We start from the raw sequence: 23,281 nt of genomic DNA, 5'->3' as shown, positions 1-23,281 counted from the left end.
CCTGTATCTTTTTCACTGAGGTGAGAGTCATGTAACATAAAAGTGACCATTTTAAGTTGCAGAACTCAGCGGCCTTGACCACATTCACAGTGCTGTGCGATCAGCACCTCTGTCCAATCCCAGAACATTTTCATCCCCCCGAAAGGAAATCCCCAGACCTCATAAGCAGTCACCGCCATGCACCCTCCCTCCAGCCCCTGGCACCCACCAATCTGAGTTCTGCCTCTAAAGATTTTTCTAGATATTTCATATAAGTGGAATCGTACTATATATGCCTTCCTGTGTCTGGCTTCTTTCACTTAAAATTAGCTTTCGAGGTTCGTCTGTGTGGTAGCACGTGTCAGAGCTTCATCCCTGCTCATGGCTGGACGGTATCCCATTGTATGCACGGGCCACGTACGATGGACTATTATTCCATTCGTGAACAGAAATGTACGTTCATCGGTGGGCGCACGTTTACCTGTATGTTTTACAGCGATCGTCTAAGCCCTCCCGTGGGAAGGGATGAGTCAGCCTCAGGGGCCATTTCCCCGCGTTCTCTCCCAGTTCCTTCCCCTCTCCTGTCCTGCTGCCCTTTCTCCTCCACCCCCACCTGCTTTGGAGCTTCAACCCACCTGACATCAGGATCTGCAAGAGGTAAAGTTAGGACTGTTATCAACACAGATCATGAAAACGGCTCGTGTTCCACTCTGGGCTCTTTCAGATCTACGGTACCTGAAGACACCCAGCAGTGCCACTCCAGTCGCAGAAGGACAAATGTCGTGGCCCTAAGACAGGGGAGCTGTGCACGTGTGTAGGTGCGTGTGCAAACATGCAGGGACTGTTCACGCACGTCGAGGGTCTGGAGAAGGCGTCAGCTAGCCCCCCCGTGGGACGCCAGCTCGATCCGGTCTCCAAAGGGCAAAGAGGACTGGGGTGGACTCCCCGTGCGGGCGTCTTGGGCTCGCTGTGTGCAGTGATCCTCTAAGAGCAACACGGAGGGGAAGCTTGCCCAGCTTCTTCTCTGTGGGACGGGCCCGGTGGGCACAGGAAGGGGAAAGTTTACCTAGAGGCAGCTCTGCAGGACGACCACAGCAGATCAGAACCCACAAGCCACGCCCTGGGGGGCGAGGCCTCTCCCTCGAGGCTGCCCTGCAGGGCTCAGTCTTCTGAAGGCAGGTTCTCCCCAGAGGGGGGCTGCGTGTGGGCAGCACCCTGCGGGACCCCTGTGGCCTTCAAGACGGGCTCCTGTGCTGCTGTGGTGTCACTGGGCCAGGCGCTGAGCGCCTGCCAGGCCTCTTTACGCTTTGTCTCACCAGCCAGGCCATTTTCCCTGGGCGGGCCTGAGCTTCTGCCCAGGCACTGAGAGGGTGGTGTGAAAACAGATCCACCTTCAGTGCTGCCTGGGCTGCTGCGGGGCAGGGACCGAGCTCTCATGGACGCTCAGGGTCAGACAGAGCCCGGGATCTGGCCCCGCACCCGCGGGGCTTGGCTGCGGTGGGAGGATTCCGCGTGTGCCCTGGGGAGGCCCTGGCCAGGGTGGACCCCGCACACGTCTCTCCCGTCTGGGGCGGCGGTGCCCCACCGACCCCGCGTGGGCCGTGCACTGGGAGCCCGTGGCGCTAGGAGCGAGCCAGCCAGCACTCCACAGTGGCCACTGCCTCCGGTGGGGATTCTATTCAGATGGCCGGGCCATCAGCCCCAACAGAGCAGGCGGGGCCTCCCCGGGTGCTGGCCTTAGAGGGATTTTGGGGGCTGAGGCGGGGGGGGGGGGGCAGGGCCAGGCAGAGGTGAGCAGATCTGCCTGGGAGCCCCTGCCCCCTCGTGGTGCCCGTCCGCATAGGGGTCGTGGCTGCCGCATCGCTGGGTCCACCTGGAAGCAGAGCTGGTGACCAGGCCCGGGGTCTCCCATGGGTCAGGACCCCCAAGGGTAACTAGGAAAAGCCACCTGCCGGCTAGGACAGCCCAGGGCGCGGAGAGGCTGCAGGACATCCAGGGCCACACATCTGCTCATGGCTGCTGTGACCCCCCAGGACCCCAACACGGAGCCCGAGCAGGGCCATTGCCCGCCAGGCCCATAGCTCAGGACCCTGGGCCCACAGCATTTTAGGGGTCCACAGAAGTGCTTTCACCTTTTTTCAGATCAGAAAGGAAACAGAAGGAAAAAAATGAACTCCTAGGGTTCCTTTTATACCAACACAGGCATAAAATAAATCTTCAGTATTTTCACAGAGGAAAGAGCCCACGGAGGCCGAGTGTCGAGGACCCACCCCGGCCCCAGCGGGGAGGACCAGAGGTGCTGGACCGGAGAGGAAGGCCTGTCAGTGCAGAGCTAGGGAGGAAAGCAGGGAGGCGAAGGTGAGAAGGGTTAGGGAGAGAGAGGGAGGGAGAGGGAGGGAGAGAGAGGGAGGGAGAGAGAGGGAGAGAGAGGGAGGGAGAGGGAGGGAGAGATGGGGGAGGACAGTCACCGAGCCGGAGCTGGGAGCCCACAGCCTTGGTGGCGGGTGGCAAGCTCTGCTGCCCGCAGCCTCCAGGGGCGCACCGAGGGGACAGGGAAAGACGGCCTGCACCGGGCTCCGACCCTGTGCCGGGTGCACAGATGGGCGGGGTTCGGAGGAAGGGAACGGAGCTCAAACGGAGCTCCAGCGGGTGAGAGGAGAGAAGTCCCCCCAAACTCTGCACAACCCCCGACACCATCTCGGCCATAGGGTGGGGGCCAACAAGAGCCCAAGAGTGCCGGCCGTCCAGGGCCAACCACTGTGTGCATCGCCGGGGCAGCCAGCCCTGGGCCAGGTTGATTCTCTGGGGGCTGTGCTCCGCCAGGGAGTGGAGGGGCCCGGGAAGTGGGAGGGGGGTTGGGGGCGGGCCCTGGAATCCGGAGCTCCTCCCTCCGTCCTCCGCCCTGCGGCCAGGGCTGCTTCCACTAGAAGGCAGTGCTGCTCGGCCGTCGGCAGAGGCCGGGCCAGCTCGGCAGGCGCAGCCGGGAGTGAGAACTGGGGCTGCGGTGCAGGATGGGGCCCTGCTCTGGGGAGGGGGTCACCGGATGCAATACAGGACACCTGGTGAGATTTCCATTTCAGATAAACAACGAATGACATTTTTTAGTATGGGACGTCCTTGTCCTAAAATAGTATTCCTTGTTTATCTGCCATTCAGATCTTACCCAGTGCCCTGTATTTTTTTAATTAATTAATTAATATTTATTTTTGGCTGCGTTGGGTCTCTGTTGCTGTGTGCGGGCTTCCTCTAGTTGTGGCGAGCGGGGGTCACTCTTCGTTGCTGCGTGCGGGCTTCTCATTGCAGTGGCTTCTCTTGTTGCGGAGCACGGGCTCTAGGCACGCGGCCTTCAGTAGTTGTGCCGCACGGGCCTAGTTGCTTTGCGGCAGGTGGGATCTTCCCAGACCAGGGATTGAACCGCAACAAAGAGTAGCCCCTGCTCACTGCAACCAGAGAAAACCCGTGCGCAGCAGTGAAGACCCAAAGCAGCCAAAAATAAATAAATAAATTTATTAAAAAAAAAAAATTATGATGTGCGGGCTTAGTTGCTCTGCGGCATGTGGGATCTTCCCGGACTAGGGCGCGAACCCGTGTCCCCTGCACTGGCAGGCAGATTCTTAACCACTGCGCCACCAGGGAAGTCAGAGTGTCCTGTATTTTATTATTTTATTTGCTAGGTCTGCTGACCATTCCTGGGACAGCACAGGCAAGTGCAGGGAAGGAGTCCAGGGTGGGGCTGCAGCCCCGGCTCCAAGTTCATCAGCTCAGTGACTGATGTCCGGATGGGTCACCAGGAGGCCGCACCTGCCCTGCACGGTGACTCAGGTGAATGTTGGCAGTGGTGCTGGCTGACATCCAGGCAGACCTGGGCAGGGCGGGGCAGGGCGGGGTGGCTTAGACCGAGCTCTGGAACCTTGCCTCTGACCTCTTACCCAGAGGTAGCAGGACCCACTGACTTTGACTCGGGAGTCATTTATCTAGGCCTCTGAATGGTGAAGGGTGTGGTGAGCGTCAATGGCCAGAGAACTGGGTCTGCTCACTCTGAAAGGGACGGCTGCTGTAGTTCCTGTTGTTGGCACTCTCTAGACTTGTGCAGTGCACAACCTGGGTAACTGTGCCAGGTGGTCCTGGACTGTGTCTCTGTTTCCCTCTTCACCCAGGGGCTCTCCCTCATCTCCACCTGCCAGGCTTCTGCTCCCACCACAGTCCCTGTGCTCCCACAGGAGTTTCCTTGGTTATATTTAGGTCATGAATTCACCTGGAGTTTCACTGGGTTTATGAACAAAGGTAGGGGCTCTGACTCACTCTCCCATCCGCCGGGGCTGCTCTGCCCCAGTGCCACGTGGCCAGCACTCCACGGCTCGCTTGAGTGGGTGTGTGTGAGTGCCGCAGAGGGGCAGAAGCCAGAGCTCAGATACCCCGCTCCCTGGGACTAGGTCTCCACGGGGAAAGACGGAGAGGGCAGGACAGACAGAAACGGCAGCGGCACCTGAGGCCTGTGTACAGGTCAGTTCAACGACCAGTGCCTTCTTGTGTCTGCTTATCCGGAGGGCCATCGCTGGCGCAGAAGCAAGCCAGCCGTTCCCGCCAGTGACTTTTCCCCGATGATCGAGTCCCTCGGTTCCTTTCTGTGGGCGGTGGGCCCAGCTCAGCAGTTCAGGGCCTCGTGTATCCCCTGACAGCCCGGGAGCTGGCAGGCTCCAGGCAGCAGGCGTGCTCCTCTCTGGACTTGTAAGGGAGGAGTCCTTCACTCACTCACTCTCGCGCTCATTCATTCATTGACCAGTGAACTGTTCGGGCCCCGGCCATGGAGCAGGGAGCTGCGTGGAGAGGTCTCAGGGGCCGGACAGCGGGACTTGAGCCAACGGGCGGTGGCGAGGTGGGGCAGGAAGCCGCCTACCTCTGCCCACGGAGCCCCAGGGCCAGCAGGACCCAGGGACACCGGCTCCTTCCCATGCACACAGCACCCCATGGCCCAGGCCTGGCCTGGCTGCAGGGGGATTGGAGGCTCCCTGGAGGCCCTGGGTGGCAGCCATGGGTCACCCAGCACAGCTCGGGGACAGAGAGGAAACGTGGCAGAAGGAACCCACGGGGAGGGCCTTGCCTCCCCCGGTCCCTTATTCCCACTGGATCAGGAGGGACGATGGCCCACACAGGGGAAGGCCACCGGCCAGCGATGGCGGGTAGAACACAGGCCCGGGTCTCTGCAGAGCGGAGCGCCCAGCCTCCCACCTTCCGCCTCCTCTCGTCAAGGGGCCGCCTGAGGAAGAGTGAAGAGCTGCTCCCTGAACTGGAGAGTCTGAGTCTCCGGGGTGAGTTTGCAGAGCTGCCACCAAAGGCCCTTCCCGACCACGTAACGGACCAGACAGACGTCCCACCTGACCTCACTCAGGTCAGGGTGGCGGGGGTGAGGGGAGAAGACCGATTTGGGATTTCGATTCAGCACATGCAGGGGAGGGTGAAGGAGGCCTGGTCAGCGGGGCAGAGCCCTGGCCCCTCCCCCTTCACGGAGGAGAGGACGCCCCCACCTGCCCCGGCGCAGGGGGCTTCCCTAGTATCTGTGACCTCCTCCCTCTGCAGTGGTGAGGCAGGACGGAAGGGACCAGGCACGTCCAAGGCCCCATGGCCCGAGAGGCAGCCCCTTGGGCAGCAGCTGAGGCCGGGACTGGGTGGCGTAAGGAAGCGGGCGACCTGTCTGGCCTCCAGACCTGTCCAGCACCACGGGCTGGCCAGCTGGGGCAGCTGACGGAGTCTAGATGCCAGCTGGGCCAGGGGTGAGGCGGCCGAGGGCAGCTGCCCAAGAATAGGCCTGGCACGCCACGCAGCCTGTCCCCTTCAGCTCACGGGCCCCACACACAGCTGAGGAAACTGAGGCCCAGAGAGGAAGGGCTGGGCCGAGGTTATCCAGGGGGCTGGAGGGGATGCCTGGGTCCGACCCTGGGCACCAAAGCCCATCTCCTGCTCCGTCTGGCTGGCCGGGGACCCTGGGGGGCCCTCTCGCCCTTCTGGGCCCCTGTCTGTCCAGTGCAGGGCTGAGTGAGGCCATCTCCGAGGACCCATCGGAGACCTGGGGTACGGCTGGTGTCGGAGGCAGGGAGGCCGGTGGGGCCCTTCCGGGCGCCGGCTCCAGGGCCTCGGCTCCGCCTCTGCTCGGATGCTTTCTGCCTCCAGCCCCTCGTCCCTGCCGCCCCTCCCACCCAAGCCTGGCACTCAGACACGTGTGTGGTGGCCATGAGGGGCTGTGCGAGGGGGCCGCCACCTGGGACGGGGGGCCCAGCTCTCCAGCGATGGGAGGGGCTGCTGCGGAAAGGGCCTCACGCCGGGGCCTTCAGCTCTGGCTCCTCTTGGGGCTTTTGTCTCCCCTGCTCTGTCCAGCGGCATCTGCCTGACTCCGGCCCTCTGTGTCCCAGGCCAGACACCCTCTCTGGGAGGAGAAGAAGCTGCTCTGCCCGCCCGGCCCCTCCCCCCGGTCTTGTGACCCAGGAGCTCCTGACAGTACAGCCAGATGGCGATTTCCTGTTGACCCCGGAGCCCGGCTCCGTGTCCCTGGCTCCCCGTGCCCTGGCCAGCACCCCTGGAGCCCCGGCCGCACGGTCCTCTCCCCGCTCCCTGGGGAGTTTGTGGCCCCAGCACCGCCCCCTGCAGAGACCTGGGAATCAGGCCCAGAGGCCTCACCTCATCTATTTTTAAGCACAAGTCCATGAAAGATTCACAGGCTCCTTTATCTACTGGTGGTGGGATGGCACTGGTGCCTGTGGCACACCCACCAGCAGGTCCCAGGTCCCCGCGAGCTCACCTGGTGCCCCGGGGCAGCCCAGGCGCCTCCCTCTGCAGGGCCCCGCTCTGCTCTCCCGACCTGCCTTCTTCCCAAGGAGCTTCTCCCCAGGAGATGAGACTCCTGGAGACGCCTCCCCAGAGGGAGTGGGGCTCCTCCCTGCGCCCCGACCAGCTATGCAACTGGCTGCTCCCTATCTAAATGGTCCCTGATCTCCGGCGACTGCTGAGACTTTGTCTCCTCCCTGGCTTTCTCGTCCTGGCCTTTTACCTGGGCAGGTTTGAAGGGAGAGGAATCCACCTCCTGATGCCAGAGGCAAGGTCGGGAGGGGCCTTGCTTCCCGCTGGCCTCCTGGAAACAGGCCACAAGGAAACTGAGGCTCGGGGATACTGGAGCTTAGCCATTTCTCTGGAGTTCAAAGGCTGGGCAGCCCGCCCCTGCCCCTAAAGCCACATGGCGAGGAGGGGTGCTTTATCTGGGCCTCCAGAAATGCAGAGGCTCGGCCCTTCCTTCCAGGTACCCCACCCAACCCCAGATAAACACAAGGACCTCAGGGCCCCTCCCCTTGGCTGCTGAGGGCTCCCGTGGCCTCAGGAGGTGGTGCCGGTTCAGCCCCGATTGTGTCACCTGGTGTCAGGTGCTGTCTGGCTGGGCAGGTCCCAGCTAATGCCCAGGAGGGCTCTCAGCTGTCCTCCAGCAGGAGATGGGACTGACTTAGCAACAAACTCCCCCAGCACCTTCCCTGGGTGCTTGTGGGGACTCGGGGCACCCAAGAGGGTCAGGCAGGACGCGGGTACATCCCTGCCCGTCAAAGTAGCATTCTCCACGTGGGAGGGGCCTGGAGGGAGCCCACGCCAGGCCCTGCTTCGTCATGAATCACTCATTTTAGAGGAAAATCTCATGCCTCGGTATCTCCACCAACCCAGAAGATTCCCTGGTGATTCACTTTCAAGAAACAAAAAGAGTTATTGTTAGCCTTCCAAATGGGGCATTACAGGAGAATATTGAATATTTGTTTCAGACCCAGCGGAGCCTGAGGCCCCTCCTCCTCTCCCTCCCTGTCAGGGGAAAAGTGGACGTTTTCTTTCAACACTTCCCCAGAGGAGGAAGGAACTGGGAAAGAAGGCAAACTTGAGCAACAGCCTGTCTGTCTGTCTGAGGACAAAAGAGCGGCGTCCAGAACCCGCGCCCCTGGGAGCAGGAGGGCAGTGCACCAGGCGCACCAGGCGCACCAGGTGCTAGCAGCCGTCCTGGCGCAGTGGGTGTGGGATGCGGGGCCGGGCCGGCTCTTCCCCTGTCACCTCTGTGAAACGGGGAGGCGTTTGCTCTGGGGAGTACTTGTGGGGCACCTACTGGGTGCCAGGCATTATCCTCTTGGGTGTCAGACGCCAGAGCAGGCACGGCTCAGTGGAGCAGCCCTGGGAGGTGGGGGAGAACGGCCACGAACACGAACACCCACGAACGCGTAACTGAGTCACGGGAAGGGAGGTGAGGGGTGGGTGGGGCTGCCTTGGCGAGGGTGGTGGCCTGGGAGCTAAAGGACCAGCAGGAGCCTTGGGTAAAGCAGCTCCGTCTGCCCGTGGTGGTTGTGAGCACGGGATTCTGTTTCTCTGTGAGGACCCTCTGGGGCCTCCAGCTCAATGTATTTCTACACCCCCTCCGAGAAGCCCTCCTGGGACCCGGCCTCCTGCCCCAGTGCCCAGCTCCCTGCAGCACTGCTGGCTGTCGTGCGCCCACCTGACCCACAAGCCTTTTCTGGAGTCTCGCTGGGGTCTGTCCAGGGAGCCCCAGATCCTGCAGCCAGCCCAGGCACAGCAGTGCCGGCACCCCCTCCCCGGGGGGCTCTCAGGCCTCCTCTAGAGGGGGCCGCTATATCCTGTTCCAAGAGTGGAAAAAGAGACAAGCTGTTCTGTGTGATGCAGAACGATGGCCAGACGGATTTGCAGCGAGACTGAACTAGAGAGTGCTCTCACGGGTCTTACTGTACATCGCCCACAGGTGTAACGCAGAGGAAATGACACTCCTGCTGTGCAAAGCTAAGAACACCTGTGAAGGGGCTACTCCACCCACAGCAGGGAAACCGCTTCTCCCTTCGGGCCTGAGACCCCCATTCCTCCGTGATGGAAGCTTTTGTACTTGTCAGCCGAAGTAGCAGTTTGGGGAGGGGGGAGGCTTCAGGGAAGTATTTCAGTAACAGGTCACCTCAGCGTCTGAAAAAGGGAAGAGGCCCCTGGGGCTCCGCACACGCGGCCATTGGTAAATTGCAGCAAACCCGGGACCCAGGCCACAGGCGGAGGGCACTTGTGCAGAAAGGAAACTTGGTTTTACAGCCGCGATCTGCTCTGAGGCCGGTTGGCTGAGCCCACAGCGGGTGACCTGGAGCACCGGGCAGGGTCCCTGCTCCTCCCCAAAGCCAGCGCAGGCCCATCCGCTGATGTGGTGAACATAGTCGCCTGATACCGGCCCTGGCCTGGCACCGGGAGCGCTGGAGATAACACGCGGAACCTGGCACCCAAAGCCGTTGCTCCCAGCCCCTACCAGGAACACGCCTCGTGCCTACCCAGAGCCCCCTCCCCTCAGTCCTTGCGCCCACTGGGCCGCACAAGGCTGGGTCTCCCCTCAGTCGCTGGAGCAGACCCGAAGCGGCAGGCTACCCGTCGGTCACCGGGCGCGGTTCAAGGGCCCCTTGTGTGGCAACCGGGCTGGCAAGGGCAGCCGCGTCCTCGGCCGCCTTTGGAGCCGCGGTTTGGGGAGGGGAGCGGTGGGTTAGGGCTCGGAGGCGGTGCCCGCGGGCGGGGGAAGGCGGCCCGGCGGTGGGGACCTGCGCGGTGCCACGGCCCAGGCGACCCGCTGCGGGGATGCGGGGGCTGGGGAGGGGCGCAGGGCCAGAGGCCGGAGGCCTGGCGGCAGGGCAAGGGCAGCGTCGCGAGCGGGGCGGGGCGGGGCGGGGCGGGGGCGGCGCCGGGCCGGTGGCCGAGCGGCGGGTGTGGACGTCGCGGGCGGGGCGCACCTAGCCTCTTCCTCGCTCGAACTACGCTCGCCACCCCGGCCGCCCCGCCCCGCCGCCCTCGCAATAAGGGGCGCGGGCGGGTCAGGGCGAGGAGGAGGGTCGGCCGCCGCCAGCACGCGGCCGGAGCCCGGGCAGGGAGCCGGAGGCCCGCGCCGTCGGGGCTCGGGGCGCGGCCATGGAGCTCTGGCCGTGGCTGACCGCGGCGCTGCTGCTGCTGGTGCTGCTGCTGCAGCTGAGCCGCTCCGCCAGGTTCTACGCCAAGATCGGCCTGTACTGCGTGCTCTGCTTCACGGTGGCCGCGGTGGCCGCGGTCATCTGCCTGCTGCGCCACGGCGGCCGGACGGTGGAGAACATGAGGCAAGGGGGCCGGGCGGGGCGGGGAGAGACACCGAGGCGGGGGCAGCGCCGCGCGGCCGCCCGCTTCCGCTTCCCTAACTTTCCCGTGTCCTTTCCCTCCTTCCTGCCCTGCCCGCGCCTCTCCCGGGCTCTCGGACCGGCCGAGGGGAGAGAGCGGGTCGGAGAGCGCGGCTGGGGAGGCGGCCGAGGGTGGGCCGGGGTCCCCGGAGCTGGCGTCACAGTGTCCCCGCGCCCTGGCCCCGGGGCCCCGGCCAGGGGCAGGCACGGAGGGATTTAAACAGGTCTCGCCCTCGGCGCCGCGCGGGGAGTGCGGGGTGCGGGCGGCCCCGAGAGGAATGGGGCCGGGCCAAGCGGGCAGAGGCTCGGTCCTGCTTCCCCGCGGGGAGGGTGGGCCGCCCGCCGTGCACCGCCCCGCCCGGACCCGCCTCCGCTCGGGGCCTGGGGCGTCCCTCGTCTTCTCTCCGCCACCCCCTCGCGCCCACCTGCCGCGGGCGACGAGCGCACTTGTGCTCGGCACCAGGCCGGTTCCCCTTCCCTTTCCTTCCGCTTAGGAAGGTGTGGTGGTCCCGCGGGGGAGGGTGGGCGCGGAGTCCTTGGGGTCCAGCTTCGGGGCGGGAAGAACGGGTGGTGGCTGGGACGCCCCCCAGAGTTGGGGAGCTTGGAGTTGCTGGGGTGAGGGGTCAGGCTGGGCTGACCAGAAGAGGCGGGGGGCCTCTCTTGGGTCAGAGGCTGGACTGGTCACGGTGGCCTGAGAGGGGCTCCTTGCCCTTTCTCCCAGTTTCCGACTGGGAGGGTCTGTTGTTGACGTTCCTCACTGGCTTTTGCAATGATGACCCTTGGCTGTGCCTGGTGTGGGCATACTGTGGTCCCCGAGGCCCTTGCCATCCACATGCTCACAGGGCAGTGGGTGAGGGTTCCTGGCTCTCTGCCGTCCGTCCCTGTCCTTGTTCATCTGGGCGGGCTGAGCCTTCCGGGACTGGCCCACACTCAGCGGGTCCTCCGGGCCCCGTTTTCAGGAGTTCGTAGCTCCTGTGGCCCAGGAGTGGAGTGTGGCCTGAGCGTGGGGAGCCTGGTGGCTGGGCCGTGGGTCTCTAGCTCCCCGCCATGGCCCAGGCCAGCGTCCCAGGGAGTCCAGACCCCAGGGCCAGCCCACTTGTTGCCCTTCCAGCCGTCTTCTCAAGCAGCCGACCCTCTGGGGTGCGGAGGGCCTGGCCTGGGATTGGGGATCCCCTGCAGGCAGTGGGCTCACAGCCAGTCTCCATTCAGCACCCGCTGGGGACCGGCCTGGAGGGGCAGGGGGCGGGGATGGCTGCAGGCAGCAAGGGCTGGTGGGCTCCCTGGAGGAGGTGCTGTCCTGGGTTCGGTGGGAAGCGAGGCTGGAGCAGGTTTTCAGCAGGTGACAGGCGTTCCTGGAGGCGGCCCTCCCCCTCCCTGGCTCAGTCTTATCAGGTGGCCTCTTCACAGGCGCTTCCTTGTCTTTCAAAGGCCCAACTCGCTCTTCCAGGCCTGGGCTTCAAAGCTGCTTCCTGGCGTCAGATCAGAAGTCACCAACTGCCCTTTCTGACGCGGTAGCGGGACGGGCAGGCCAGCCTGACCAGCACTTGGCGCTCCCTCCGGCCCCACCCTGCCCAGCCCGGCCCTCCAGCCTCTGCTGGCCGGCTTCCCTCAGCCCAGAGCCGGGCTTGGCCCCCAGCCTCCCCCAAGATTCCGGCCAACTGGGGCATCGTCTTCAGGACCCTGAATCGTGCTCAGGAGGAAGCTTCCTGCTGCCCTTCCCTCCCCAGGGCAGCCCCCGACTCAGGCTCTGCAGAGGGACCAGGCCAGGACATCACAGAGGTGCTGTGTCCTCCCCAGAGAGGGGCGGACCTGGGGGTCCGGGAGCCCACAGCCTCCTTCCCCTGCACCCCCAGGTCCCATGGGGCGGGTCACAGTGATGACCCCCAAGGCTCCCCAGTGATGGCAAAGAGAGGGGGTAGGGACGGGGTGCCTTGTGAACAGGAGTTCCCCAAGGCGTGCATCTGTGGGGGGCGGAGAAATGCAGAGGAAGAGGAGGTGCCCTGTGCCTCTAGGCAGCCAGTCCAGGGACGGGGCCCAGGAGGACGGAAGTGGAGGTTGGGGTGCTGTGTGGACAGGCTTCAGGCCCCACCTGGGACCCCTGAGCACCGTGGGTGCCTGGCTGCTCCCCCTCCAGTCCCACCCTAACTTCCAGAAGGACTCTGCCCACCATCCTCGACACCAGCCTCTGCTTCCATCTCCTGAGCCCACACCGTGCGCTGCGGATGCCTGAAGCTTGGGGACAGGGTTTATTACGTGTTCCATTTTACAGACGAGTCTGCAGAGAAGCAACGCAGGCCTCCGAAGCGGGGAGTGGGGAGATGACTGGCAGGGCCCCAGAGCTAGGACATGGGGCCCGGGCTGCAGACCCACCGGGAGTGGCTCCACAGTGCACGCTTTTCATCTTTCCTCCGTCTCCCACGGCATCAGGGGCTGGGGGCAGCGCCATGGCTGCTTTGGGGCTGGAGACCGGGCTCGGGAGAATCCCTGAGTTCCAGGAGGGGCAGCCCCACTCCACCTGCCCCCTCACTCTCCCATGTTCCCCGTGATGGGGCTCCGGGTGAGCACCCCAGGAGGCCTTTGCCATTGAGTTGCGAGTTCTGAGTGTGCAGGGCAGTGCTGGGAGCTGAGAAGCAGAGGCAGGCTCCGTTCTGACCAGGCTGTGGGCTGAGGCCAGGGACCCCTCCCAGAGTGGCCGGGTCCCGCGCTCAGGGTGAGGCTGGCGTAGCAGGTCCTGTTTCCTTGTCCCAGGGGCACGTGCCCTTACTGCACCCATTGGACGGAGAAGAGAGCGAGGCCCGGGGAAGCGGTGTGTGTTAGCATTGGGTTCCCTGCAGGATCGGGAAACCTAACAACAGCGGCCTAACCCAGAGAGTGTACTTTTCACGCGTCACAGGCGACCGGGGCAGGCAGCCTGGGGCCACGGAAAGCTGCCGGCTCCTCTGGCCTGTGGCCCCCCCATTCTCGGGGTCCAGCATGTCACTGTTACGGCAGGACCTCTGGGGACTGAATTGCCCACTTCTGCGTCCATCCTAGTGGCCGGGACCTGGGGGACATAGCTAGGCTGCGGGGTGGGGTGGGGGACAGGGCAGATGGAGCCCCCCACCTGCTCGAAACATCGAGGACGGGCATCACTGCAGCCAGGGGCGGGGGGCTTGTTGATGCCGGTCAGGGTTTGAACCCAGCACTGCCAGCCACTGTGTGGCCCTGGGTGGGAGTGGGTGGTGCGTGGATGCAGACACAGCGCTGTCGGGGAGCCGCAGCACCTGGGGGCTGGCCTGGGGCCCTGGTCTCACAGGAAAGTCTGCCCTGGCTTTGCTCGGGGTGGGATAGTGAGGGGCAGAGCCTCCCCTCTGGGTGTACTTCTGCGGGCCCAAGAAGCAGAGCTCCCGAGAGCCCTGGACACTGCTCACGGCCCCGCCTCCTTCCAGGCCCCTGGCGTTCAGCCCACTCCCGTGCCCCTCTTAACACCTCTGGGCACCCGAACAGGCTGGAGCCCCCACCTCCTGGCCCCCTCTGTGCTCCAGCTCTCGTGACACTTGGAAAACACTGCTGCTCTGCCCGGTGGCCCTCCCAGGACCTCCTGTCCCCTGAGCAGATCAATGGCTCTGTGCTGCCCTCCTGGCAGGGCCGCTCTGAGCAAACCCCATCACCCCCTCCCTTTCCGGGGGCAAAGCCCGTGGGGTCTGGCTGAGGTCCGGCGCCTCTCGGCCGAAGCAGCTGCCAGGTCTCCCCAGAGCCACCTAGTCCGAGTCCAGGGTCTGAGGGCAGAGGTCAGCAGGTAGCTCAGACCTGACCTTGAACTGCTTCCCAGCCGCCCGGAGCAGGTGCTGTGGCCGGAGGAGGATCCTCTTGCTTTCATTTACTTTGGGTCCTTCTGTCCTGCCTGTGTCATCGCCGCCGACACAGCTGCTCTTTGCGGAGGGCTCCCAGGGTCCCGCAGGTGTCACGGGTGTTCCAGCCTCATCTCGCTCAATCCCTCCGCACCCTTCCCCTTTCACGAGTGGAAATGGAAGTTTAGGGAGGTCAAGTCCGTTGCCCAAGGTCACAGCTGGTGAGAGGGAGTCAGGGTCTGTCTGACCCTGAGCTTGGGCCGGGCTCAGGTGTCCTCGGGCGAGCACAGGTGGTCCAGGGGGACTGGCTGCCAGGAGTTCGGCCTCAGGGCCCCCAGAATCTGCAGCATTTATGCTGCTCACTTCTAGGCTGGCGGCCCCGGTCAGGGTTAAGTGGAGGGCTTCTGAGAAAGACCCAGGAAGGGCCAGGAAGTCCCCTCTGCTTAAGGGGACGGCTGCCCCTGCGGGCACTTGGAAGGAGCCGGTCCTGGGGGCCACCTGCCTTGCTATGGAAAGCTGGCACCAATCACCTGCCTGGCAGCTGTCCGCAGTGCTTCTGGAACCTTGTGCCGTGCACTCAGCCCAGCCCTGGGCCACCTGGGCTTCAGGCGACCTTAGCTCCACCCCCAGGGGAGGCAGGACATGGAGTTCAGGGCTGGAGGGTGTGGGACAGGCACCCGTGACCCCTGCTCTGCTCCCCGTAGGGGAGAGGAGGGAGCAGCTCCCAGACTCCGCGGCCGAGGGGCGGGGCGCTGGGGTCAGCTGGGTGTTGGGGCACAGGGGGTGTTGGCGCTCAGGATGAGGCCTGGGCTGGGCAGGCAGGGCAGCCTGGGTAGGGTGGCTGCTTTGAGCTTCCTGCTGGGAGAGGATGACAGAGCCACTTGCAGCCCTGCTGGGGGTGGGGTGGGGGCCATAGAGCCCCCCAGGGGAGAAGGGGGAGCTCGAGACTCCACCTGACAAGCCTGCAGCCGTCACCCCGCCTCCAGCATCCAGCAGGCCCTCTGCTTGACATTTTTCACACATTTTTCAAAAGTCAGGTTTAGAGGTGGGCTCGGCCCATCTTGGCCTCCCTGCTGTGTGACTTTGGGCAAGTCACTTAACTCTGCTGAGCCTGGACTCCCTCACCTGGGTGTAATGAGCGTACGACCTTGTGGGGTTATTGTCTGACCGAAACCAGACAGTTAACGTCCGTCTAGGTGCAGGCGTGGCATGTAGCGTTCAGGAGGTGCTGGGCGTGGCTGTGGGGTGTCTGTCCCCGTGGTTAGGAGCGTGCTGCACTGCAGGCAACGACAGACCGGCTCTCCCTGCCTGGGCACTGGGGGGGCCTCTGCAAAGCTCCATCTGCTTCCTTCTTCTTCAAGTAAGCACTATTAAAATGATAATAGAGGGCTTCCCTGGTGGCGCAGTGGTTGAGAGTCCGCCTGTCGATGCAGGGGACACGGGTTCGTGCCCCGGTCCGGGAAGATCCCACAGGCCGCGGAGCGGCTTGGCCCGTGAGCCATGGCCGCTGAGCCTGCGCGTCCGGAGCCTGTGCTCCGCAACGGGTGAGGCCACAACAGTGAGAGGCCCGCATACCGCAAAAAAAAAAAAAAAAAAGGATAATAGATACTTTCTCACCACTTTTACAGAAAACCTTGAAAACATGGGACATTAGGAGAAGGAAAAGTGGGCACCCACGTGCACGCCGCCTGCAGGGAGTGACCGGTCCCCTCCCCTTGAGGAACATCCGTTGCCTCTTTCCTCTCCCGAGATGCCCCTTTCTTTCCCAGCTTCCTATACTCAGCCCGCGGCTGTGTCTTTTAGTTTGTCTGAGAGCAGTTATTTGTAAAGGTGTGGAGGGTTGCCATGGGCGCCTCCGTCTCCCGCAGCGTGTGGGGCAGCCCTGGCCCTGTGTGTCCGTCCTGGAGCCTTTGGTGCGGGGGCTCTGCCTTGGCCTGGGCTCCCAGCCGGAGTGGGAGAGGCGGGAGACAAGCAGCAGAGCCGCTGCAGAGGGCCCCTGTTCAGCTGAGTCTTATACGCAGCATCTTCCACAGTTCAGACAAAACAAAACACAACACCTACCCATATACAACCGACCCCTTAAATGAGATACAGAAAGAAAATATAGGAAAGTTCTGGAGATGGATGGCTGGGGACGGCTGCATAGCAGTGTGAATGTACCTGCGCCGCTGAACCGGACACTTATAAATGGTTTAAAATGATACATTTGACGTGTATTTCACCCCAATTTTTAAAAAAGAAGAAAAACGGAGCCAGCAGATGCCACTACCAGAGAGAAGCACCGTCCTTTCCAGATGTGGCCTGGGAGGGAAATGCAAACGCTATGTAGTTATTAGGAGTCAAGGGAGCAGGCCTGGCAGCAGATAAATACAGATCTTTGCTGTTTTCCTCTGCCACGGCCCTGTTTATTTTCCCTCTGCCCACGGGCACGTGGAGGTGTTTTCGGATTTCCCTAATTCAGACCGCCCTGTGCCCGCCTCACGCCTGCTTTAGGACCCATTGCGGAAGAGGATTGCAAGCTCAAAGGGAGTAGGTCTGTTAAGGGCTTTTGCCACGTGCTGCTAAGCTGCCCTCCAGAAACCTCTGTGGCCTCTGACTTCTGCCAGCAGCCCTCGGGCCATTTCCTAACACCAGGCCAACACCTCCCGTTACCAGGCTTTCATCTGCCAATCTGAAGGAGGAAGACGGGGTTTCTTGTTTCAATCTGCATTTCTTTGACTGCCGGTGAGATTGTGTGTTCCCCGTGTTTATTGGACACACGCGCCCTCTCCCTGTGCCCTTCAACCCTCGAGATGACCCGAGAAGCTGTGTTTTGCAGCTGAGCTGCCCGAGGCTCCCCAGCTGAGACAGCCAGTCAGTTCTCCAGAGAGTGTCCAGCCTGGCAACCCCTGAGCCGGATGGGGACAAGCAGGAAGGTCTGGCTCGAGCTGGCCGAGGCTCACAAAGCTGAGGAAGAAGCCCTGGCTTCCAGATCCGGGGAAGGCGGGCCGGCCTGACTGTGAGAGCAGCCCAGGCTCAGCTGCTTCCTGGAGCCTCAGTTTCCCCATCCGCACCACGTGGTAATGTGGGGAGCTAGGCTTTGTGAGCTGGATACGAGTCTGCCTTTCAGAGCAAAGAGGCAGACCCGACAGGGTCCACTCGTGAGGGCCTAGAGGAGACAGATCCACAGAGACGGAAAGTGGACAGTGGGGCCCGGGGCTGGGGAAGTGAGCGTTCAATGGGGACAGAGTCAGTCAGGGAAGATGAAAGAGTCCCAGATAAGGGGGGACGGTTGCACGACAATGTGAGTACACTCGACGCCACTCAACTTAAAACGAGTTGAGATGGTACATTTTATGTTGTGTGTACTTACCACAGTTTTAAGGACCTGAGTGTGGCTTTGGGTCAAGGGCCCAGCTCTGAGTCTCTGCTCTATTGAGGGCCAGCTCTGAGCCCAGGCCCTTCCGGACACAGTGGGAAAGCCCTCCCTTCCGGTCAGGACTGTGGGGAGATGAAATGACCCTGCTGTGTGCATGTGCGTACACACGTCTTCTGGGAGAAGTGGAACAGTTCTGGGTCAGGAACCCTTGGGTCACTGGGGCCCACCCTCAGCCCCCGGCCACCCACGGATGGGAAGGACGCAGGGGACCTTCCTGAGTTGCAGAGGAGTGACCTCAAGCCTCGGGCTCCGTCACCCCGAGCAGGCTGACCCCTCGCGGGCACCTGTCTCTTGCCGAGTGTGTGCAGTGTTCCCGCAGAGCAGGGGGCCGGGGCCTCCCTCCTCCCTGCCGGCCAGCCGCCGGCAGACACCGTTCCCAGGGGCATGCCCGGTCGTGCCTGCCTGTCGAGTGTGAGAGCTGCTGGGCCAGGCCTCTCAAGGTCACGAGTGCCCAGGGCAGCCTGCTGCTGGGAGCGGGGCCCACACACACCCTGGCTCCACCGCCATCCTCATGTGACCTTGGGTGTGTCTGTGAAAGGCGCTGGGGCGCTGCGCTGTAGGATGCAGGGGAGGAGTGAAAGCCTGGCCGGGCCAGTGTCCCCAGCGGTGGAGGCTGGAAGCAGCCTTCAGCTCCTCGCCAAGGTCTCCGCTTGGTACCCATGCTTTCTTCCCGGTGTGGCTCTGCCTTGAGGGGACGTTCACTTCCCGTGAGTGGGGGCCCAGCCTCCTCTGCAGGGGCCTCTCCACGTCGGGTGCTTTGGTCGCTGACACGTCTGAGAAGGGAGCCAGCCCGGCCCCGGGGGCTCTCGGCCTTCAGCCCCGTCCAGCTGGGCGCCCCCCCGGCTTGTGGTGACGAGCAGGGGTGTGGGGTGAGGGCTGGGTGGCAGGTGAAGGCCTGGGAACGCAGACGTGGAAGGAGGCGCCCTCCCCACTGCCGGGCGTCCAGGCCCCCAAGGCCTTGCTCCTGTGTGACCCAACCCTCGCTGGCTGGGGTAGCAGGGGGGCAGGGAGGCACTCGCCATCCCGTTGAGGGGTTGAGGGACAGGACCTGAAGGTTCTCCGAGGGGAAGGCGAGCTCAGGGTCAGCGGCCAGCCTGCCAGGGCGGGCGTGGGGGTCCCCGTGCTGTGTCTGTCTCTGGTCCTGCACTGGGATGACCCTGCCTAGGTCTGCAGGCGGAGCCTGAGTTACAAGGTGGGTGGTGGCCTCTGCTCACGGCCCGTCTCCCCCTCAGCATCATCAGTTGGTTCATCCGGTCCTTCAAGTACTTATACGGCCTTCGCTTTGAGGTAAAGGGCCGTCAGAAGCTGGAGGTGGACCGCCCCTGTGTCATCATTTCCAACCACCAGAGCATCCTGGACATGATGGGTAGGCCGGCTGTGGAGGGTTTGGCGGGAGGGCCGGCCCTTCCCAGTTGCCTGCGGGGAGGGGGAGGAGGGGGCATGCTTCTTCAGCTGGTGGAGGCTGGGCCCCAAAGAGCTGGCAGGTGAGGGGCAGATGCGGACCGTGGACCTGTGCCCCCCTCCAGACACAGGCCTCCAGCTGGTAACAGGAGACAAGGCTTCCTATGCCTGGCGCCGGGCTCGGGAGCCCTGCTTCAGCACCTTCCCTCTGCAGGGGAAGCTGAGGCTGAGGCCAGGTGAGGCCAGGTAGCCAGTGGGAAGGCGTGACTGGGCCCAGGCCTCTTGGTGGCCAAGGCCGAGGGCCAGCTCGCTCCTCCGCGGGGCGGTGGCCACCTGGCTCTGAGGCTGTGCTCTGTCTCTGTCTCCCCGGCCCCGGGCTCAGGCCTCATGGAGGTCCTCCCCGATCGCTGCGTGCAGATTGCCAAGCGCGAGCTGCTCTTCCTGGGGCCCGTGGGCCTGATCATGTACCTGGGCGGCGTTCTCTTCATCGACCGGCAGCGCTCCAGGACGGCCATGACCGTGATCTCTGATGTGGGCAAGCGCATGGTCAGGGAGAAGGTGAGCGCCTGGGGCTCGGGGCCTGCTTGGCGGCGTGAACGCTTTTGTGCTGTCGGGACAGCCCGCGAGCGTGACTCCCTTTGGCAGAAGGAAACGCGTCTGTAAACCGCATACAGAGAAGCCAGGCGCGGTGCCTCGGCCGTCGGCGGTGGTAGCGGCGGTGTTTCCGGCTGAGCGGCGGGGCTCCTTGGGGGTGGGGGCCCCCCGGGGCAGCCCCCTGACCCGCCTCCTGTCTCCCCAACAGCTCAAAGTATGGATCTACCCCGAGGGCACGCGGAACGACAGTGGGGATCTGCTGCCTTTCAAGAAAGGTGCCTTCCACCTGGCCATCCAGGCCCAGGTACGCCAGGGCCGCAGCCAGGGGTTGGCTTAAGGCTGAAGGTGACCTCCTGGCCAGGCGAGGCCACTGGCGCTCCTGGACCACCTCCCGCTGGGCAGGCGGCAGGGCCTCCCCCCACCCAGCACCTGTCCCTGACCGGCTAAGGAGGGCAGGGCCGCTTTACCCACTCTGAGCGTTAAGGCTGGCACCCGATCTGGCCCAGCGCCAGCTAGAATGATGCTCGTGGCCACCACCCCTGTGCTGGAGCTCCAGCACCCCGCTTCCTAGCTGGCCAGGCGAAGGGGCCTGCGGAGGGAGGCTGGGGTTGGCCTCAAAGGCGGAGGCAGGAGGCCTGCTGGCTGAGCTGTCTCCAGAAGGCTGTGCCAGGCGCAGGCCCCCAGCACCCCTAGCTGGGCGGGGGCGTGGGCAGTGGCTCGGGGGGGCGGGGCCCGCGGCGTGAGGCAGGGTCGGGCCGGAGCTGGCGATGGGCCAGGATAGGTGAGCTGGGAGCCCTCCACGGGGCTTGATGCTTTTCTGGTCCTTGACTTGTAGGGACGCAGTTTGTCCTAGAGGTGTCCTGGGGTCTGGGGTGATGGGAGGAGAGGCTGGGGCACATCTGTCCTTCGGGTGGGGTCTCCTGGTAAGTGAGGGGTGCCCTGTGCTGGGGGACTTGTGTAGGGGAAGGCAGCCATCGTCTGGGGTCAGGGGAGGGGGCTTTCATCCTGCCTGATCGGAGTCAGCGGGGCAGCTGGGCAGGGGTTTGCTTTTTCTCCTGTCCTTCACCTGTGACAGGTGGCCTCTAGCACCCCCTGGTGGCCCTGAGCAAGGATGTGAGCGCCCTCCTTCCAGAAGCTGCCAGCCAGTGCCAGGCGGGTGTGGGAGCTGGAGCGTGGGGTGGAGGGGCCCCGAGCCGGCAGGGGGTGCGTGGGGATGGGGGCGTGAGCCTGGGCTCTGCCCAAGCAAGAGGAGGAGGACACCCCCGACACAGGCCTGGAACTGAGGTCACTTCCCTTCGCCGGGGTCGTGGAAGAGGAGACAGGAGATACCGAAGGAGCTCTGGGGAGCCGGGGGCAGCAAGTCTCAGCCAGGAGACCGGGCGTCGTTTGCTGTCATCCCTCTCCCCGGCCCCGGGTCGATGATTACCCCCAGGTGCCATTTCCGACATTGGCATCACCATTGGAGTCACCATTGGACTCAACGCTGGTGTCTTCCAGGAATAGCCTGCCGCCTCCCCTGGCTGGAGCTGCCCCGTCTTCCCTGGGATGGGGGAGAGGTTGGGAAGGGAGGGGTGGGCGGAAAGACCTCAGTTACCTCCTCTGGCTAAACCGGACAGGGCCCTGGTTAGTCTTAGGACCCCGTGAGGAATGCAGAAGTGCATTCTATGGATACGTGCCAACCCAGAAAGCCTTCCTGGAGAAGGGGATGCTTGAATGAGGGTGTACAGGATGTGCACTCTGGGCCCAGGGCGGGAAGGGCGTCCGAGGCCCAGGGGTCAGTGTGTGGAAGCGCCCTGGCGCAGGATGTGGCCACAGGGACTCCTGGCACCAGCCCCAAGGTGGGGGCAGGCTGGCGGCCAGGCAGGCCTCTCCCCAGAGCTCATCCTTGGGGATCGGGCTGGGCTGGGTGAGGGCTCCGGTCCATCCTCAGGCTGCCACGTCTGCCGTCCCCAGGTGCCCATCATCCCCGTGGTTTACTCCAGCTTCTCCTCCTTCTACAACTACAAGACGAAGCTCTTCACCTCAGGTACCCCCAACCTGTGCACTCGCCGGCCCACCTGTTCTCAGTCACTGCGACACCCGTGCCCCTGAGAGAACAGTTCCCGTTTCTGGGGGGTCACTACAGACCCCTGCTACTCAGTGGCCGCTTGGGGAAGGACGAAGGGAGGGAGGGGAGGGTCTAGAGTCCCAGCCTTGGGCTGCGGGGAGACTGAGGTGCCCAGAAGGTGGGCTCCGTGCCCAAGTTCACACACACAGGCCCAGGCTGTGCACACGGCCCCGGGGGCCTTGAGGTGGCCCCTTCCTGTGCCAGGGTGGGCTTCTGAGCCAGCGCATCCAGGCCTAACTCTCGGGGGCAGCAGCCTCCCGGGCACCCCCATGCCCCCCAGCCATGGAGCTTGGGACCTCCCCCCGCCCTTCCCTCCAGACCCTGCACAAGGGCACCTGGTGCCCAGGTGGGAAGTGGGGTCCAAGATAGAAGCTGCCTCTGCCCACATCTGAGGCCCTGAGGCCGCCTGAACCACTGTGGAGGGTGGGGGTGGGAGGGAGGGTGGGTACCTTCTGGGGGAGGAAACGTCTGGCCCCTGGGTGGTCTTCACGGGGGAGCACACACTTGTCCACGCCCACTGAGAACATGCTTGGGACTCGTGTGTGTGACCGTGTCGTTATTCTCCACTAAAAGCCAACCACCCGGGACCAGGGTGTCTGGGGAAGAGCCCGGCCCGGCCCCTCGGGAGACTCTGCGGGGGAGGCTGGCGGGCAGCCGAGGAGAGGAGGGGCCCCCCCTGGAGAGCCCCTCAGGCTGCTGACGCCCCCCCACCCCACCAGGAACCATCAAGGTGGAGGTGCTGGACGCCATCCCCACCGCTGGCCTCACTATCGCCGACGTCCCCGAGCTCTTGGACACCTGCCAGCAGGCCATGAGGGCCACCTTCCTCCACGTATCCCAGCTCCCCCGGGAGAACGGGGCCCCTGCAGGGCCCGACGCCCAGGCATCCCAGTAGCCGAGGCCTGGGGCGGGGCAGGACCTGGCTAGACAATGGACAGAGCGACCCCTGCCCACCAGATATCACTGTGTCCCCTCCCACGGCTCCCCCAACTTTCCTCGGGCCCTGGAAGCAAGGGACCCCTTCCTGTCACTGGCCTCAGGTCCAGGCCCCTGATGTCCCTGCAAAGGAGAGTCACCTGGAGCCCCCCAAGCTCTGAGGGCAGGGCCTCACCCACCCTTGTGCCTTCGGGGTCTGGTGTGGGAGTGGGCCTGGGCCCCGATGGGCTGATGGGGGGGGGCCGGTCTGCCCAGCCCCCACCCTCCTGCCTGGGCTTGGGGGGCACAGAGGCTGGATCTGGGGTCCCAGCCACGGCCTGCATCAGGCTCTCGGAGAGGCGGGGCTCTGGGGGGCCAGGACGCCTAGTCTTATGCCACCTGGGCCTCAGGGCAGCCAGAAAGCAGTGTCTGTGGCCCCCACCGGCCTTGGGGAGCAAGCCTGCTGAACTGGTACTGCGCTCATCATTGTTTTTTATAAACGAACTCTTGGAAGTACCTGGTGAGTTGTGGTCACTGGGGGCGGGCAGGGCTGCCCTCGCTCGTCCTCCCTGGGAGGAGTGTGGAGCGCCAGCCTCCGCCCTCGGTGGGGCTCCCTGCCAGGGCCTGGGCCCACGGTCATCCTGTGATATTTCTTCCACTGGGGGTGGCAGGCGTGCCCAGGGGTCAGGCAGGCACTTGGGAAGGAGGCTGCAGAGCTGCTCTTCGGCTGCTGGCTAGGGGTGGGGCCCGCTCGTGGGGGGGGGCGGGGCGGGGCTGTCCCTGTGGCCAGCGTCACCTTCACGAAACCACCTGCTCCAGCTCCTTTTGAAGAGGGGGCACC

At 64.1% G+C, this 23,281-nt stretch overlaps 1 protein-coding gene across 1 annotated transcript; it reads left to right on the top strand.

The window, feature by feature from the left end:
• Nucleotides 1–9,777: 9,777 nt before the first annotated feature.
• AGPAT2 (1-acylglycerol-3-phosphate O-acyltransferase 2) lies at nucleotides 9,778–22,956 on the top strand. Its single transcript, XM_033859106.2, has 6 exons — nucleotides 9,778–10,118; nucleotides 18,656–18,789; nucleotides 19,207–19,382; nucleotides 19,627–19,722; nucleotides 21,372–21,444; nucleotides 22,245–22,956. The coding sequence occupies exons 1-6, from the start codon at nucleotides 9,937–9,939 to the stop codon at nucleotides 22,418–22,420; spliced, it is 837 nt and encodes a 278-aa protein (XP_033714997.1). The 5' UTR covers nucleotides 9,778–9,936; the 3' UTR covers nucleotides 22,421–22,956.
• The last annotated feature ends 325 nt before the right edge of the window (nucleotides 22,957–23,281 follow it).

This window comes from Tursiops truncatus, chromosome 6 (assembly GCF_011762595.2).
Source record: "Tursiops truncatus isolate mTurTru1 chromosome 6, mTurTru1.mat.Y, whole genome shotgun sequence".
NCBI classification, from domain to species: Eukaryota; Metazoa; Chordata; class Mammalia; order Artiodactyla; family Delphinidae; genus Tursiops; species Tursiops truncatus.
Note: the sequence above shows the minus strand (reverse complement) of the source record. Positions and strands in the feature narration are given on the sequence as shown.